This window comes from Phaenicophaeus curvirostris, chromosome 9, assembly GCF_032191515.1.
Source record: "Phaenicophaeus curvirostris isolate KB17595 chromosome 9, BPBGC_Pcur_1.0, whole genome shotgun sequence".
Classification (NCBI taxonomy): domain Eukaryota; kingdom Metazoa; phylum Chordata; class Aves; order Cuculiformes; family Cuculidae; genus Phaenicophaeus; species Phaenicophaeus curvirostris.
This window is the reverse complement of record NC_091400.1, coordinates 330,414-346,150: the sequence shown is the minus strand read 5'-3', so window position 1 is coordinate 346,150 and position 15,737 is coordinate 330,414. Positions and strand designations below refer to the sequence as shown.

The 15,737-nt window shown below is 43.5% G+C and overlaps 2 protein-coding genes across 3 annotated transcripts; one reads left to right on the top strand and one right to left on the bottom strand.

The window, feature by feature from the left end:
* Nucleotides 1–9: 9 nt before the first annotated feature.
* ATP5MK (ATP synthase membrane subunit k) lies at nt 10–3,041 on the top strand. 2 transcript variants are annotated; one of them, XM_069863835.1, is made up of 4 exons: nt 10–93; nt 1,415–1,512; nt 1,605–1,700; nt 2,580–3,041. In XM_069863835.1, the coding sequence occupies exons 2-3, from the start codon at nt 1,426–1,428 to the stop codon at nt 1,695–1,697; spliced, it is 180 nt and encodes a 59-aa protein (XP_069719936.1). In that variant the 5' UTR covers nt 10–93; nt 1,415–1,425; the 3' UTR covers nt 1,698–1,700; nt 2,580–3,041. The 2 variants fall into 2 exon arrangements, with proteins under 2 accessions (XP_069719936.1, XP_069719937.1); XM_069863836.1 differs by lacking the exon at nt 10–93 and adding an exon at nt 148–259.
* A 2,102-nt stretch (nt 3,042–5,143) lies between these two features.
* TAF5 (TATA-box binding protein associated factor 5) lies at nt 5,144–15,129 on the bottom strand. The gene is made up of 11 exons (XM_069863826.1): nt 14,587–15,129; nt 13,098–13,338; nt 11,663–11,978; nt 10,827–10,990; nt 10,264–10,399; nt 9,640–9,760; nt 8,492–8,621; nt 7,377–7,541; nt 6,768–6,945; nt 6,460–6,637; nt 5,144–5,725 (listed from the first exon to the last, which is right to left on the bottom strand). Exons 1-11 carry the CDS (start codon nt 15,092–15,094, stop codon nt 5,508–5,510), a joined length of 2,355 nt encoding a protein of 784 aa, XP_069719927.1. The 5' UTR covers nt 15,095–15,129; the 3' UTR covers nt 5,144–5,507.
* Nucleotides 15,130–15,737: the final 608 nt, after the last annotated feature.

The window sequence follows — 15,737 nt, the reverse complement described above, 5'->3', positions numbered from 1 at the left end:
GCGGGGCACGCTGGGCACGTACGCGCACGCGCGGCCGCCATCTTGTGGGAGGGCGCTGCGGAAGGACAGAGCGCGGCGGCGGGGACGGCGCAGGTACCGGGAATCCGGGGCGGCCGCGGAGGCCCTACCAGCGTCCTTCCTCCTTTCCTCCTCTCACAGGGCTGCGCCGCTGGGTGGACAGCGGCGCTTCCGCGGCGCCGAGCGCCCACCGAGCGCCCGCGACCTTCAGCCGCGGCCTCGCGCCCTCCCGGTGCCTGAGGTGGGGGGACACCGGGCCCCGGGTCTTCCCGTAGGGGCTTGTGGGGCCTGGGCTCCAGCGCTGGCCTAGGGAGAGGTGGTCCTGGCCTTTCTAACGGGTTTATTTCCACAAATCGTAGAGATGTAAAGAAATAAATAGAGATGTAGAAAAAATGCAGGGAAAAAACATTTCTAGCGTGGTTCTGTGAAGATCTGTTCTTACTCCAGTGCTGTTCAGTCTCTTTAGCAAAGTCTGGAAAACGTAAAATTTTCAATAGCAAAGCTTAGAGGTGATAAAATCTTTAAGCCAACGATTTATGATGATGAAAGGGGAATGAGTGTCTTCAGACCCCCCTAGGAAAGGTGAGGCTTTTTGGATAGAGGGAGGAAAAGAGGGAACCCTCTCAGAACAGGTGAATAACCTGAGACTAAGAGGAGCCCCAGGAACTGCAGTTTGAGAGTGCCAGCCCTATCCCTGCAAACCAGGAGGAAATGCCATCTGAAAGTACCTCTGAGGCTTTGTAGGTGGCTCAAGTAAACTGCAGATCTGCCTGGAAACTAACTAGAAAAAACATGTATTTTTATTTTGATCTGTGAATACTAGGGTGAGCAAGTATGATACAATAGAAACGTGTAGCTGAGAGCAGGGCAGTTTTTGTTAATGTTTGCACTCTAATATGGTGTAGAAGCGGTAAAGCAGCGTTTTGAGTCATGAAACAGAGTAGTGATCTGGTCTGATCTTGTCACCAGGTTTTTAGGTATCTAATTGAAGCTGTTTCTCAGCTGAACTGCTGAAGATTTATCTTAATTTCGTGTTGCAGATTCCTGAACAATTGGTAGAAATTATCCTGTGTTGAAAGTTTGTGTAGGCAGGACTAGCAGCTCTAAAAGCGCTGTCTGGGATTTTCCCATTTATCATCATCATACTGACTTTTTTTTTTAATGTTTAAACTCATCTGAACTCATTTCCTTTCCTGCTGTTGTGTCACCTGTTTTCTATCTTATGCTCTGAATGTGCCTGTTCCTTAGCTATATCCCCTGTCTGTCGAATGTCCTGAAAGCAGTTTCAATAGCTGACAATGGAACTGTTAATTTTGGTGTAGAGATTAGTTTGATTTTTCTGTTGATGCTGTCCAACTGACTTTAAAGTCATTAACTATCTTGTGTTGTTCATTAGGACAAGCAACTATGGCTGGCCACGACTCGGGATCTCAACACCAGTTCACTGGGTTTCAGAAATACTTCAATTCCTACACCATCACAGGCAGGAGGAACGTATGTATTACATCTGTTAACTTTTATCTTCTAGTATAATAGCATTTCCTGTGTTTTAGACTGAAACTAAACTTAAATTTTATGTTTTCCAGTATGTAATAGCAACTTACACAGGTGTTGCAATGCTCATCTTGTATTTCAAGCTTAGATCAAGCAAGAAGACTCCAGCAGTGGCAGATAAGTAAATGGTGAGTGGCTGTTGTTCTTCCATGACTAAAATGATTTGGTGTCAGCCTAGGAAGAAAGAGTGATAAAGGACAAATTGTCAATAACACAGTATAATAGAGAGAGGAGAAGCACAGGCATGTAAACTTCATATTTCTAACTTTAAACCTCTGCTATAGGATCAGCTTCTTTGGAGGCGTTATGAACAAAGTAGCTTGTTAAAAGGGGATACGAAAAGTATGAGATACCAGTATGTTTTTGTTCTTCTGACATGGTAAATGGGATGAGGGGCAGCATGCAGGGAGGAAGAGGAAGGAAGGAAGAATGGAAGGAAATTGCAGCTTAGGCATCACCTACAACTATAAGGTGCCTTTAGTCTGCACTTTTGCTGTACAATAGGGATAACTGTTGCATTTTAGGGTCTTGAAATAATAAAGTAGGCCTTGAGGACTCACTCTTTATTTGTATTAGAGAATTCCAAGCAAGGATTAATGCAATCTGTCAGAACCTTCCTCTGAACACAGTAAGGAGCAGTGCACAATGGAACTGTAAATATTGCACTCCTGATTATGCAAGGCCCATATAGAAATGACTGGGCATGTTCTTGTATAAGCAAGAACCAAGTGCTACAATATTCTGGAGTTGCTTTCAAATACAAAATTTCCACTGAAATGGCATTTTGAAAAAACTTATAGACCGTCCTAATAATCTGCAAAAAGGGGTAGAAAACAATAAGCTTGAGTATTGTTGTTGCATGTTAAAGGGACATCATTCCTTCCTCCTGGGTGTGCGGAACTTTGCCTGTTGATAATTAAAATTATTTGGGCTGGTGAAAGGGGACTGCTCTGTTCCTGGTGCTGCTGTGCCAGGTTTGCTAAGTTTGATCTCTCTTCTCCTGGCAGGTTGCTGGCGTGTCTGAGCCTCCCGCCTGTGTCAGTGATGGGAGCAACCTGATCACCTGTTGTGACTAATAAAATATAAATAATTACTTGGTTTATTTGAAATATGAAATGTTAAAAAAATATAAATGTAGCACTTTTTTTTTTTGTTCTCTGTCAGAAATAGTTATTTGTAGTGGAGATGGAGTAACTGATCCCTGTTATTACTGTCTTAACTGAAGTCTTCTGCGGTTATAATGTACCCTGAAGTGTCCTGAGCCCCTGGTAGCAACCTCAGCAGCATGAGCCTAACACCCGCAGGAAGCCTGTAGCTGATCAGAGCATCTCCACCCTCCCATGTCAATGATGACAGGAGGCTTATGTGGTTCACAGTTATCTGGTTGCTCCCATTTTTTGTGTTCCAAGCTAGTAGCTTGCATGGAAACCGTGACTTCTTCATGATTATTAATACAATGCAAATTACAACTTCTGCCTCAGTTGTCCATATTTTGCATAAAACATGGTTGGTTTTGAGGGAAAACCTCCCAGAGTAGACTGATCAAATTACAGTTATTTGAGCTTCTTCTGTTTCTGTCCTCTCTGGCAGAAGTAAGTGGCTTGCTTTGCCGATGATGTTAAGCTCTTGTAACTCTACATGTTCATGATAGGGGGACTCCAGTGATTCAGTGCTCGTTTTTCCTGGGCACAGTGTCTTGATGGCATGTTGCTGCCACAATTAGATACACGCAGCCCCCTCCCTGCCCTGCCCTGTCCAAAGCCTTGTCTGCACACTCTGCCTTCTCTTTCGGTGTCTGAGTTAAAACTCACTGCTTTCCTTAGAGGTCACGTTAGTGCTGATGTGTGGCTGTGATTATACAGCACTGAGAGTCTCGTTCCAGCAGGGGTTGAACTCAGGACTTGGGGTGCTAAAGCACGGAAATGTACTTCCCACACTGAGGGGAGCAGAAGGTAAGCTGGAAGAAAAAGAGGTTACAGGGTCGTTGTTCTCTCACTCCAGTTCATGTATTCTTAAAGCCTGAATACATCTGTACAGCCTTCCTGGTGGATGGTGGGGACTGTAGCAGTGCAAGAGGTCTCACCAGCCAGAGCTCATCACCAGCCCTGGGACTGGGATTTACATGAATGGCTCCTCATCAGCTTCACCCTTCCTGCCTTTGGTTCTCTCAGCAAAGCGCTGACACTTACAACCCCTGCTCTTGCTTCCATTGCAGCCTGAAAGGAAGAAAATACCTTCTGGTAATGTACAGACAAAAAACAGTGTAGTTTTAGTATTTATTATATCAAAAGTATAAAACCATACAAAATACAAAGGCAAACGTGGCAGTGTTTTCTTTAAGCTGTCAAAGCTGCACATGCTTTGTTTTAGGTAACAAGTTTGACTCACCATAACTGTACTTAAATCCAGCTGCTCTCATATTGAGAGCAGGAAGTTTTGTTGATACCATTACACAAAAAACAAAAAATATCCATAATAATTTAATATCCAACCTTTTTTTTCCTTAAAGAACATTTACAGGTGAGCTTCCTAATGAATTTTCCACACTTTCTTTTGATGTATAATGCCTGTAATCTACCTTTACTCTAAGCAGGGATAAAAGGGGAGGCAGCTCTCCATCTACTTTACCTTAGAAATGCCAAGTCTTGTTTTTATTTTCACTATAGAGGCGGCAGGTCGTTCAAGTGTCCCAAGCCCTTACTGGAAAGTAATGAGTAACACAAAACAGATTTCCCTGGATAGAGCTTGTAAGACACTTAAAAACCAAATAAACAAAAAAATCAAACCCCAAAGCCCCATCAAACTCAGCCTGTCCTTGGGGGTGGTGATTTCTGTTCAGAGACCCAGAAAGAGGCTGTACTTCCCCGTGTCTGCGTGTTTTACTCCTTCAGAAATAAAGCACTGAGCTTTATTGATGGTTCAGGAGGACTCGCTGGGAAACAATGTTTTTGTGGGTGGAAATTCACTTCAGCAGAGAAGGCCTTTCCATAGCAAACTGGCAATAAGCTTTGAACTAAGTAATCTCTTTACTCCCCAATACTGTTTCAATTTCTTGGCTAGTTTTACATTTTGATATAGTAAACCTTATACAGAAAGGACACAGGTTTTTAAAGTTATTTTAGATGTAACAATATAAAGGATTTAAGTCCACTTCTTTAATAGAGTATTTCAGTTGTGCCTCAGTCCCCCCCTCCCTTTTTTATCATACAATAAAGTATGAAAGTAACTAAAGTTCCCATTGCACTTCTGGTTGCTTGTCACACAGCACTGGCTGCCTGTGAAAACAGAACAGGATCTGCATTTCTGAGATCTCAAATGAACACAGGGGCTTGAAATCATTTCAGGACTTGGCACTTGGATACAGAAAATTCAGAGGTAACTTTGCGGCAGCTTCCCCAGGGCTTTGCTGGCCAGGCCTCCCCCTTCAATGCCCGCTTGCAGCTGCGATGCTCTCGCCAGACCCACTGCCCAGCCCAGGCCCTAGTGAATTAATTAAACTATACTCTTCTTACCTGAAACTGAACAGGTTTTGCTTGTGTCCGAGACTGACTAAACATTTGCAAACCATAAATTAAGTGCTTTAAAAAATTGTTTGAGAACATGTACCGAAGCTGTTAACTTCCCCCAAGTTTCAGCAGAGCAAAATACCGTCTCTGAGAGGAAACAGCCATTTTCATATACATATATATATATATTTATCAAAAGCACCATGAACAATTCCTTCTTTACAGCCATGATGTCTTGTCAATCTCCAGCATTTTCAAACTGCGGATAAATATGAAACAGCAGAACTGAGAAACGCTGCTTGCATCGGTTTCTGCAGTTTTCCTGCAACAGACCAGTGGGATCCACCTGAACAAGACGTTCCTCCTCATCTCACATCCTGAGGTCGCTGCTGCAATGACTTGGCACAATCAGTCTTGCAGTTTCCCGATTTACTGAGAACTGTAGGCGCCTGCAGCCAGCAGCAGGTTTCTGCGGGTGAAGTGGAGGTGTACGACCGGGGTCGATTTGGTCATGTAGGTGCCCAGCAGCAAGTCCTGTGAGTTTTCAGGCAAGTTTATATGTCCAGTGGCTGTAGTAAAGTCATCTGTTTCTAAATCTTCAAATGCCTTCACAGCATCCCAGAGGCGAACTGTGTTATCCATTGAACCTACAAGGAAAAAAAGAATAGCCTTAAGTTTTTTTTTTTTTTATTAATAAAAAAGTATATAAAAAGAAGTTACTGGGGAGCAAGTTAACAGTAGTTAAAGCTCAAAAGAAGCAGGTCTGCTCATCACGGTAGACACACGCACTCATCCTGCAAGGAAACAGACTTTAACAAGACTCTAAATGCACACAGGAAAGTTAACACGATTTCATCTAACCTGAATGCCCTGTGGATAAAGAACTACCCTCTCAAAACACTCGCATTTGGATTCTATCACCTAGCACTGAAAAAGCAGGACCATGCTGTGGGCTAGATACCAACTGCAGGAAACATTTATGATTTTAACCACATAACAACAGTTTATTTCCTGGACAATGGAAGAGAGCAGAATTTTGCAGGCCCAGCGGCCTGTGCTTCCAGTGGAGTGTTGATAGATAAATTGAAAAAACCACCAAGCAGGCTGGATCAAGCCTGTACGCTGTCTGTTAGCTTTCCCTCCTGCAGCAGACACCGAGGGTCTCGCTGCACTGCGTTTACGAACGTAATGCTAAATAAGTCTAGAATATTCCTAGCCTGGTTTCATGAGGAAATGGCAATGTCTGCCCATTATTACCTACAGAAGAAACTTGTTGGCTTATTTCAGGCAGCTGACAGAACAGAACAAGTTTCAAATTCATTAAATTCCTACACATTTCAAGAAAACAGTTCCCTAAACTTGGAGAGACAAAACTCTGTACCTGATGCTAAAATCTCCCCATCTCTACTGAATCTCAGCGCGTAGATAGTGTCAGTGTGCCCTTTCAATTCTCCAACCATCAAGCCATGGCCAATATCCCACAGCAGAACTCTTCCATCCGTTGCTCCGGTAGCCAGGAATCGTCCATTAGGAGAAAATGCCAATGAATGAATTGGTCCCTAAAACAGACATTTGGGGAAGACCAAACAAATCAATGAAGCCAGTCAAGCCAAATTCATTCTGAACACTGCTATTCAGAGTCTCACCACAGGAACAAAATCACTCATACTGTGAGTGGCACGACTTTACCTTATGTCCAGTGAATATTCTCACACAATTCCCATTCAAAACATCCCAGAGCCGTATAGTCCTGTCTGCTGAGCCCGTGGCAATGTAGTTGGAGTTTGGATGGAATCGGGTACACGTGACATCAGCAAGATGGCCAGCAAATATCCGTAAAGGCTGGTAGTGATCCGTTGCCCAAAGGCTGAAAAGAAAAGCTTTATTAATAAAAGAACCCAAATGAAATTCAGTATCTGTTGCACAATAAGGCATAAAAGGAAGTATTTATGCAGTGGTTTCTTGCTGGTCAGTTTACTGAATTAGCATGTTTTGGAAAAGTAGACTTTTCAGAAGGGAGAAATAAAGAATATTCTTTCAAGTTGTTAAGCAACTGAAGAGAATGATTATAATTGGATGGTCACATAAGAGGACACCATCTCTTTAGTCATTAAATAATCTGATGTGTGTCAAAAAGAAAAAAAAACTACATGAAAACACTTGTTCAGTATTTTAATTAGCATGAAATATATTTTATTTCCAGTAATAGGGTAGGCTAGAGTATACCAGCTAATCGCTTTCAGGGTTAATCAACCACAAACTGACACACACAAGTGAAAAACCCATCCAGTTTCTTACCGAGCCACTCTGTCATGTCCCCCTGACACAAAGTAATAACCATAAGGAGAGAACTGAGTATCCCATACAGGGTAGTTGTGTCCTTTATATCCCACCAAACACGTGAATGTCTGGAGACTCCACAATCTGACAGTGCCGTCCTCAGAACAGGACAACAGATAGTTCCTGTCACAGAAGAAAGCATAACATATTACATACCAGACTGACACGGACTGTATAACCACTGCGTAAGCACTGTGAGAGGTCTAGGATACGAAAAAAAACTGTCCACTGAAGAGCATCTGTTCAGTGTGTCACGTATAAATCAGCATTTTGGTGGGTAAGCAACAAAAAGCAACCCACACCACCACAAGCACTATCCTTTACTCAGAAATTCCGGTTACATGAAAAAATGACCAGTAAGCTGCTATACTACTTTACTTTAAAAATAAACCTTTTAATAGAACTCTAAATAAAATTTCAGGATTCACTGAAAGAGAATTCCTACCGTGTTCACGTTCTCAATTCATAATAACAGACTCTATACTCATGTTCCACAAAGTTTACTTCTCTGCTGTCTTTCTGTGATGGGTGTTTCCTGACTAGATACATGACAAAGCAAAACTTTAGACGTTTATGCCTCCTTTCTATTGTCTAGACTCATAATTCCATGATGGGTTTAAATCTCTTTTTTTTAAAGATCCTATTCCATACATTTTGAAAATAAAGTCTCAATAGAATACGAGAAACTAAGTGCGACAATATGCATTACACCAGTCTGGTTTTATGTTTCACAATACTGTAAGCAAAATCAATGCTGCAATATTTTTCCTTCTCTACAATTCAGTTAATTAAAAACCAGCTTAAACCACAGTTTGCAAAAAAGACGGTCTATTTTGCCGTCTAAGTCCTAAACCTCAAAAAAGGTCCTGGCATCCTCAGCTCCAGTTGATTTCCATGATCACTGACATTGCCAAACACCCTGAGCACAATAAGCATTTATGCTCGCACACACTTTCTTAAAATTATGTAAATGAGAACTGCCTTAACCTTCTGCATTAAAACATGTTTGCATTCAGCAGCATACAGTTAAAACTCAAGACAAGCAAACTAGTGAGCTTGTAAACTTATTTTACCTATCAGGACTGAAGCTGGTGCCATAGACAGGTCCACTGTGACCATATAAAATCTTCAACTCACTTGCCGTTTTCTCATCCATGATCCTCTCCAAGACATCGTCTGATTCTTTGTCGATGAGACTGAGGTCTGCAATATTTCAAAGCTCATGTATCATAACTGTCAGAAGTTCAAAAGATAAATGCCATGAACATGAAAACAAATAATATTCTCTCTAGAAGAGGCAAGTAAGATATGAACATGACAAAGTACCTGGGAATTGCTAAGTCCCAAATACACAATGGCATTTAAAGTATCTTTTACCATAGTAAAGCTGAAAATCACACTCTACATAATCATTTTCTAAAGTCTTCATTGAGCGAAAATCCATTAATCCAGATGCGTCTCATGTTTCATAGACATACTGTTCTGACTCCAAACACAATAACATCTTCTTGATAGAAATGCCAAATATTTACCTTTTCCCAGGAAGTTAATATGCCACAAACACGCTTTACAGACTCGGTCTGACAGCTGTACACTACACAGAACTTAAAACAACTTCTAGTCTGTAGGCTACTGTTTGCTGAACCATCATGACCACACCTCGGATAAATATCACGATTAAGGAACACTTGTGTGGCATCCACTTTCATAGAATCATAGAATAACAGGTTGGAAGAGACCCACCGGATCATCGAGTCAACCACAACACACTGTCCAGTAACTCAACACTTACACAAATTCATGGAAACCAAGCTTCTTTAATCCTGCTGTTGAAGTGAAATTCTCCTTCATCCTCAGAGTTCCCTCCTACAGTTTCCCCCAGGGTATCTCTAGTCCCTCCCCTAGATCAGCTAAACCCAACTGCCTGTAGTCACCACGCAGGTAAGAAGCAAGATGGCTAGTTCCACGCTACTTATGGCTAGTTCCAAGCTCCATGCACCGACCACCTCGAAGCAGTTGGACACAACCAAATTTCTCATTCCTTTAGAAACGCTTCTAACAGTACAAGATAAGATGTGATCATACACCCATGCGCATACTGTTTCTCCAAAGTATCTAAGTGCTGAAGACACCTCTCCTGTGACACATCCTTCTCTGTTCACATGAAACACTGCTGTCACAAGGAATACATGTTCATCTGAAGTGCTATTGTCTTAATTACCTGCTGCTGTTTTCACGCTACGTAGCTTTTTCGGAGTCACGGACCACACTCTGACAGTAGAGTCAGCAAAGCCTCCTACAATCATGCTAGAGTCATCTGTGATATCCACGGCAGTCAGACCCTACACACAAAACATCCATTTTTATTGTTTGCATCTTTCCTAATGCATTTCAAATCTTATGGAATTCTAAGTACTAATAAGAAAAGTAACTCAACTTATTTACAAAATTAAGAGAGAATTACTCTAGGATAGACATAAACACATCAATTTTCACACCATTAAAAATAAAGGTATATGAATGAAGCACAATCAACAGTGACAAAACAGTACTGTTTTCCAGTATTTTGGTGCAAAACGTCTGCTGCTTTCTGCAGAACATACCTAAGGCCCACAAGGAAACACAAAAAAAAGGAATTGTAGCAGACTCAGAGCAAAACCAAAGAACATGAACAACAAAGAGTTTGAGGAGTCTTTAAAGAGAATTTTGAAGATTTTGGAATGCAAACTTTGCAATGCTTATTTCAATACTCTCCTTGTCAACTCCATTAAGTCTGCTTTACTAAAAGCAATGTTTCTAACTTCGATCCTCTTTTCCACATTACTCAAATTCTTCTTTTACCAACCTGGTAAGCATTCAGGAATGTGTAGAAACAGATGGAGGGCAGGCACTCCGGGCCAAGACGCACACGCCTTGCAGCTTCCTTCATATTCATGACTTTATCAAGCTTGTCAGAGTCTTTCAGTTCAGGCAGAGGAATTCTGTAAGAAGCACACGTTTTTACAAACTAAATGCACTTTCCACATCGTTAATCTGAAAGAAAGCAAAAACTTTGCATGCAACCCTATGCCTCAATATTCAAATATGAAACGAGAATTAGAAAATATGAAAGACTAAATAAAAGATCACCTGATAAGAAAAAGAGCCAGTAGCTTTAGGAATTTCAGACAGGCAGTGGAATGATATAAATAACCGAGTATGATCTAAAAAGATTAGTGGGTAACTGAGTAAAGCTTTATTGAGGGGAAAATACAGATTGACTTGAAGGGCAAAGACAAAGTCTTACAGCAAAAGTGGTGTTCGGCTGAAAGGGACAAAATACTAAGAATGTCATGTAAACAGCGACACAAATCTGGCACGACACAACTAGGTTTAACAAGACTTCTGTACACATTGTTCCCTTGGTACCTGTTTTGGGGAGGAGCATTAGGGTCTTGTTTTTTACTTTTTGACCCTACACTATCTTTTTTAGGTTTTTTCTTCTTTGGCTTTCCTTCTTCATTTTCTCCTTCTTCATCTTCATCATCCAAAGGCACATCAAACTCTGGTTCTTTCAATAAGCCAAAGAAAACCTGCAGACCAATAAAACACAAGACAAAACAGTAATTGTTCTTCTTACTGAGAACTAATCTTTTTAATGGAAAGTTTTCAATGTAATAGTACACACAATAAAGCTGCCCCTTTAAAACTGTGATGTTTACTATTCCTGCACAGGTTACTGGTTAGCTTATAACAAACGTAGTACACATTCAACTATTTTACCCAGCAACTGATCTGGACAACTAAGTTCTCTGACCATCTCTCAGCACTTAAAGCACAAACCCTACAGCTTACAAAATTTATCTCTGTGGTACTGTGGTCCACACTGTCAAGATCCCCACAAAAAGCCCTTGCAGTAACAAATGGCAGCACGTAGGAATTGCATCCGTTGTACATGAGAGGAAGGACAATAGTCAAGTGGCCACTTCAAACCACAGAGTAATTCAGTAGTTCGTTTGTTTGGTTCAGTGGGCTGGATAGAAAGTTGTCTCTCAAAGCGGGTCAACAGTTTCTTCTACCGGGCAGTGACATATCACTATCTCCCTACTCCTGCCAACAACTACTTGAGCAGTTCTCTTCCTCTGTTCTGTTCACGCTGTCTTTTAAGATCTCAAGTGACAATCATCAGTTTATACTAAGCTATCTCCCTGAAAAATCAGGGAGAATTACTCAATTACAAAAGTGCAATGGTGTTTGCCTCCTACCTTTGCTTTATTGGCCTCCCGTTTTGCCTCCCCAGCCAAGCTTCCAACCATTGCATCTATCTGTTGTTTACTGCGAGGCATTCCATCAAATATATCAATGTAAAGATGCTCCTGAACGATGTTCCAGATCTGATTGTTCTGCTTTTCTTGAAGATGCCTTTTCAAGAGTTGGTAAGAGTCACGGGAAATGCGCAGCACAAACTTGCTTGTTCGGAAATCCAGCATGGTCTCATTACCTTTCATATGCTCTTTTTTGGTTAAGCTAGATAATACGCGCAGGTCATCCTGGTAATAGCACTCCTGATCCCCATGAAACCTGTTGAAACAATTTAAGATATGATAAAACATTTATTACAAAAATATTATCTCTTAAGTGCACGCTTATTTACATTAACATAAAACATATCAGTAAGGGCCTTTTGGAAGCTATTGACTACAGATGGGATTATTTTTCTGCTGAAATAAATTTTGTCCTGAGGAAGATACACAGTGACTTTAGTCTAGACAGTATGAGCACTCAACAGTCAAAAACCGAGATGAAGAGAACACACAAAAGGAACCTCACAGATTTTCTTACACTCAAAGGGTTCTCACCTGAAGTAAACAGTCACACTAACGTGTTTACTTGCAGAAATGAAACTCGAATTTGTGATACAGGACATTTTTTACTACGCAAGGCTCCTTGGATGTATTTATATGATCCATTATACACATATGCACATTTCACAGTGAATACGTTTCTGACTCTCCACTTGGATTTTATAATAGCTAGTTTTCCATTTTTTTCTCAAACCATGTTATAAAAGAGCTGTGGCAGAGAACATTTTAACTATTTAGAAAATCATTTTTGCTGAACATACTGAAGGGAGACAAAGAAATCCTTTTGGATTAAAATATCTCAGAATTGGTCTAAATCCAGAAAACAAATTAAACTTAATTTTCTCAAGTGATAAAGAACTGAAGCATAGTAAGAGCACAAAAAATTGCAGATTAGCCATAAATTAATTCCTTTAATCTTACTTGAAGAATTTCAATGTACATGCTATGACATCAGCAAATACTTATAGCACACATTACTTTGGCACCTCCAAGCAACTCCCCACTGCTAAAAAATAATCCCACAATCTTTACCTAGAGAAGCAGCATCTCTTCATTGATACTTTGCAGCAAAGAGCTGACCAGCTTACCATAAATCTGCACATGGACAGTTCAAAAGCATGTAGTTTGCACATCCTTCTAACACAGAAGACTGGAAAACTGTTTAAGAACAGTTACTGTAGTAACTGTACTACTTCAAGATACCAAATCTCTTCAAAGTTAGGGAATAAAAGTAATACATACATAAATCTACACAGGTCTATGCCTCTAAAGTTCACAGATTTAATCAAAGTAGCAAACACAAAATAATGCCAATGCACAAATGAAAATAAACTACCTTTCAAAAAAAGATTTTGCTTCGCTCTCGTGTTGATTGTAGACCAATTCCAAGTACATGTGCACAAAGAGAGGATAAAACAGCTGAGACAATTCCGCTCGATGGCAGTCCAGGGAACACTCAATGAAGTGTTTTAATCCACTGTAGTATTCCTCGTAGAGCGTTGGGTCCCCCTGTTGGTTGTAGGCAGACAATACTGCACTCACATCTGGCTGATCTTCCACAGCAACGCCTCCTCCAACTGCAAAAGCATTAGCGTAAAACAACAGCTGGTAAGAGAACCCAAAAGATCTAACAAATACACGGTGGCTACAACTCTGCTGGGAAGGCGAGGCACTAAGCAAAATGTCACACTAAGTCTCGTGCTTGTTCAGCACTAAGATTAAATGATACAAGTGAGAGGATGGTGGTGCATTCCGGTCCAGCAGCCAATTCTCCTTCACCTTCAGCCACTTCCCTGCCAATGGTTGCCTGTAAAGTATTTAATATAATGCCTAATACAGCTACGATTATAAGCGTAAATGAAGAAACCACTATCACCAGAGTAAGTTATCTTTACCTCTAAGGCTATAAAGTATCAAATGAGGAGCGGACTCTTTCAAAGCCTGTAAGACACACCCACTATAACTATCTTGCTTCCAGTAAACATGCAAATTAAGTTCATCAAGTGAACAATTCATCAAGACTACTACCCAACCATTACAGCGCAGTGACTTTTTGCTCTGTTCTCCACTAAACGTATTCACTGTTTTGTCTTCTACGTAAAAACGATCATATCAGGTGACACTAAAAACAAATGATCCGGTGGGTCTCTTCCAACCTGGTTATTCTATGATTCACTGGGACTCAAGACACCACAGTTCCTGAAATTTCACAATACTATTCTGTAAAACTGCCCCACAGAACACCTTGGTTAAAAATACTTAAGACTGCACTTATCTAAAGGATGTGTCAGGTTCCCAAAAACTCAGTCCAGAAATGTATAAAGCCTCCTTTACAAGTATCCTACAACACCTCAAAATGCAGCCTCCACATCAGGCCCCCGTTCCCATCCCTGCAGCCACAGCTTGGACTATCACCTCTATCAGCCTCCTGCTGCACCGTTAGTTGAGACGGGACACAAAGACAAGGGGAATCATAGAACGGTTTGAGTTCGAAGGGACCTTAAAGACCATCCAGTTCCAACCCCTCAGCCATGGGCAGGGACACCTCCCACTAGATCAGGCTGCTCAAGGCCTCATTTAACCTGGCCTTGAACACTTCTCCCTTCGGCTCTGCAAGTAAAACAGATACCGGTTCTTTGTCCGTTGTTCCAGAGGGGGCACCCTCAGGAGATCCCGATCTCTCCCCGAGTCGTACGGGGAATGACACACCGGGAGGACGCCGCCACGGGGAGGGGCGCCCCAAGGGAGGCACGACCTGACACCAACCCCTGCCCCGGTACCACGGAGAAGCACGAGGGCCGAGCAGCCCCGGGCGCGGGCCCCACCTTTTACCGGCGGCAGAGCGGCCACAGCCGCCACCCCGGGGCTGGAAGAGGCGACAGCGGCGGCGCTGCCCCCGATGGCGACGGGGGCCGCGGCGGTGACGCGGCTGAGCAGGGTCTCGCCGCCGGCCGAGTCCCCGTCGCCGCCCGGGGCTCCCAGCGGGCCGGCGGGGCTGAGGGCGACGGCGCCCAGGTCGTCGCCGAGCAGGCGGGCTTCGCGGCGCAGGATCTCCTCGGACTCGCGGAGGTTGCTGCGCCGCAGGAACTGCAGCACGGCCACCAGCGTCTGCCGTTCCAGCGCCGCGGGGGAGGAGGCCGGGCCCGGCGCCGCCACGGCCTTGGCGGTCGTTGCGTCCCCGCCGGACCCCGCCGCATCCCCCTCCGCCGCCGCGGTCGCCGGGGAAGCGGCGGGGGCGGCCGGGGGAGCGGCGGGAGGCTGAGGCGGCGTCCCCGCGTCAGGGTCCGGCTTCACCGCCACCACCTCGGCCGGCTCCTCAGGCAGCGCCGCCATCTCGCAGCGCGCCCCGCCGGCGGGAGGGCGGCCGGCAGGCGCGGACGCTCTTGCGACAGTGAGGGCGAAGGGCGGGCACTGCGGACTCTGACTACATAGACGGCGGCGGCTTCATTTTGCGACGCCACCAGAAGCGCTTTACGGCAGCGAGGAGGCTATGGGTGCAGTGGCGCTAATTAAGTGCGGAAGAGGACAAGTCGTGGCTGCCCCATCTGGAGGTGCGCGAGGACAGCTTGGATGAGGCTTTGAGCAACCTGATCCGGTCGGAGGTGTCTCTGCCCGCGGCACGGAGTGGAACTGGGTGACCTTTAAGGTCCCAAACCATATTTCAGAATTAAAACCTTTTTATTTTGAATGAAACCGGTATCTTGTGACTGCCACGCTTTCCTAATCAATTAAACGTTTTCCTGTGCTTCGTTAGCGAGTCGCTTAATTCTTAGCTGGAGGAGCGAGGAGTGGAAAAAGTCCACGAGCAAAGCAACCGCCGGCTGCGGCAGCAGCGAGACCTTGCAGCCACTGCGCATGCGCGTTGTCCCTGTCCTGCCCCAGCTAAAACTACAAGTCCCGGCATGCCCCGCAGGCGCGCGCGCAGAGAGGAGCGCCTTCGTTCATCTTGAGACTACAACTCCCGGCATGCCCCGCG

Excerpts from the sequence above, each read along its gene's own strand:
- TAF5 (XM_069863826.1), bottom strand. The coding sequence starts at position 15,094 with ATGGCGGCGCTGCCTGAGGAGCCGGCCGAGGTGGTGGCGGTGAAGCCG. Across the intron at positions 10,400-10,826 it reads AATGCTCCTCCCCAAAACAG|AATTCCTCTGCCTGAACTGA; the intron begins GTACCAAGGGAA and ends TGCTTCTTACAG. Across the intron at positions 7,542-8,491 it reads ACCAGCTTCAGTCCTGATAG|GAACTATCTGTTGTCCTGTT; the intron begins GTAAAATAAGTT and ends CTTCTGTGACAG.
- ATP5MK (XM_069863835.1), top strand. The coding sequence starts at position 1,426 with ATGGCTGGCCACGACTCGGGATCTCAACACCAGTTCACTGGGTTTCAG. Across the intron at positions 1,513-1,604 it reads CCATCACAGGCAGGAGGAAC|TATGTAATAGCAACTTACAC; the intron begins GTATGTATTACA and ends TATGTTTTCCAG.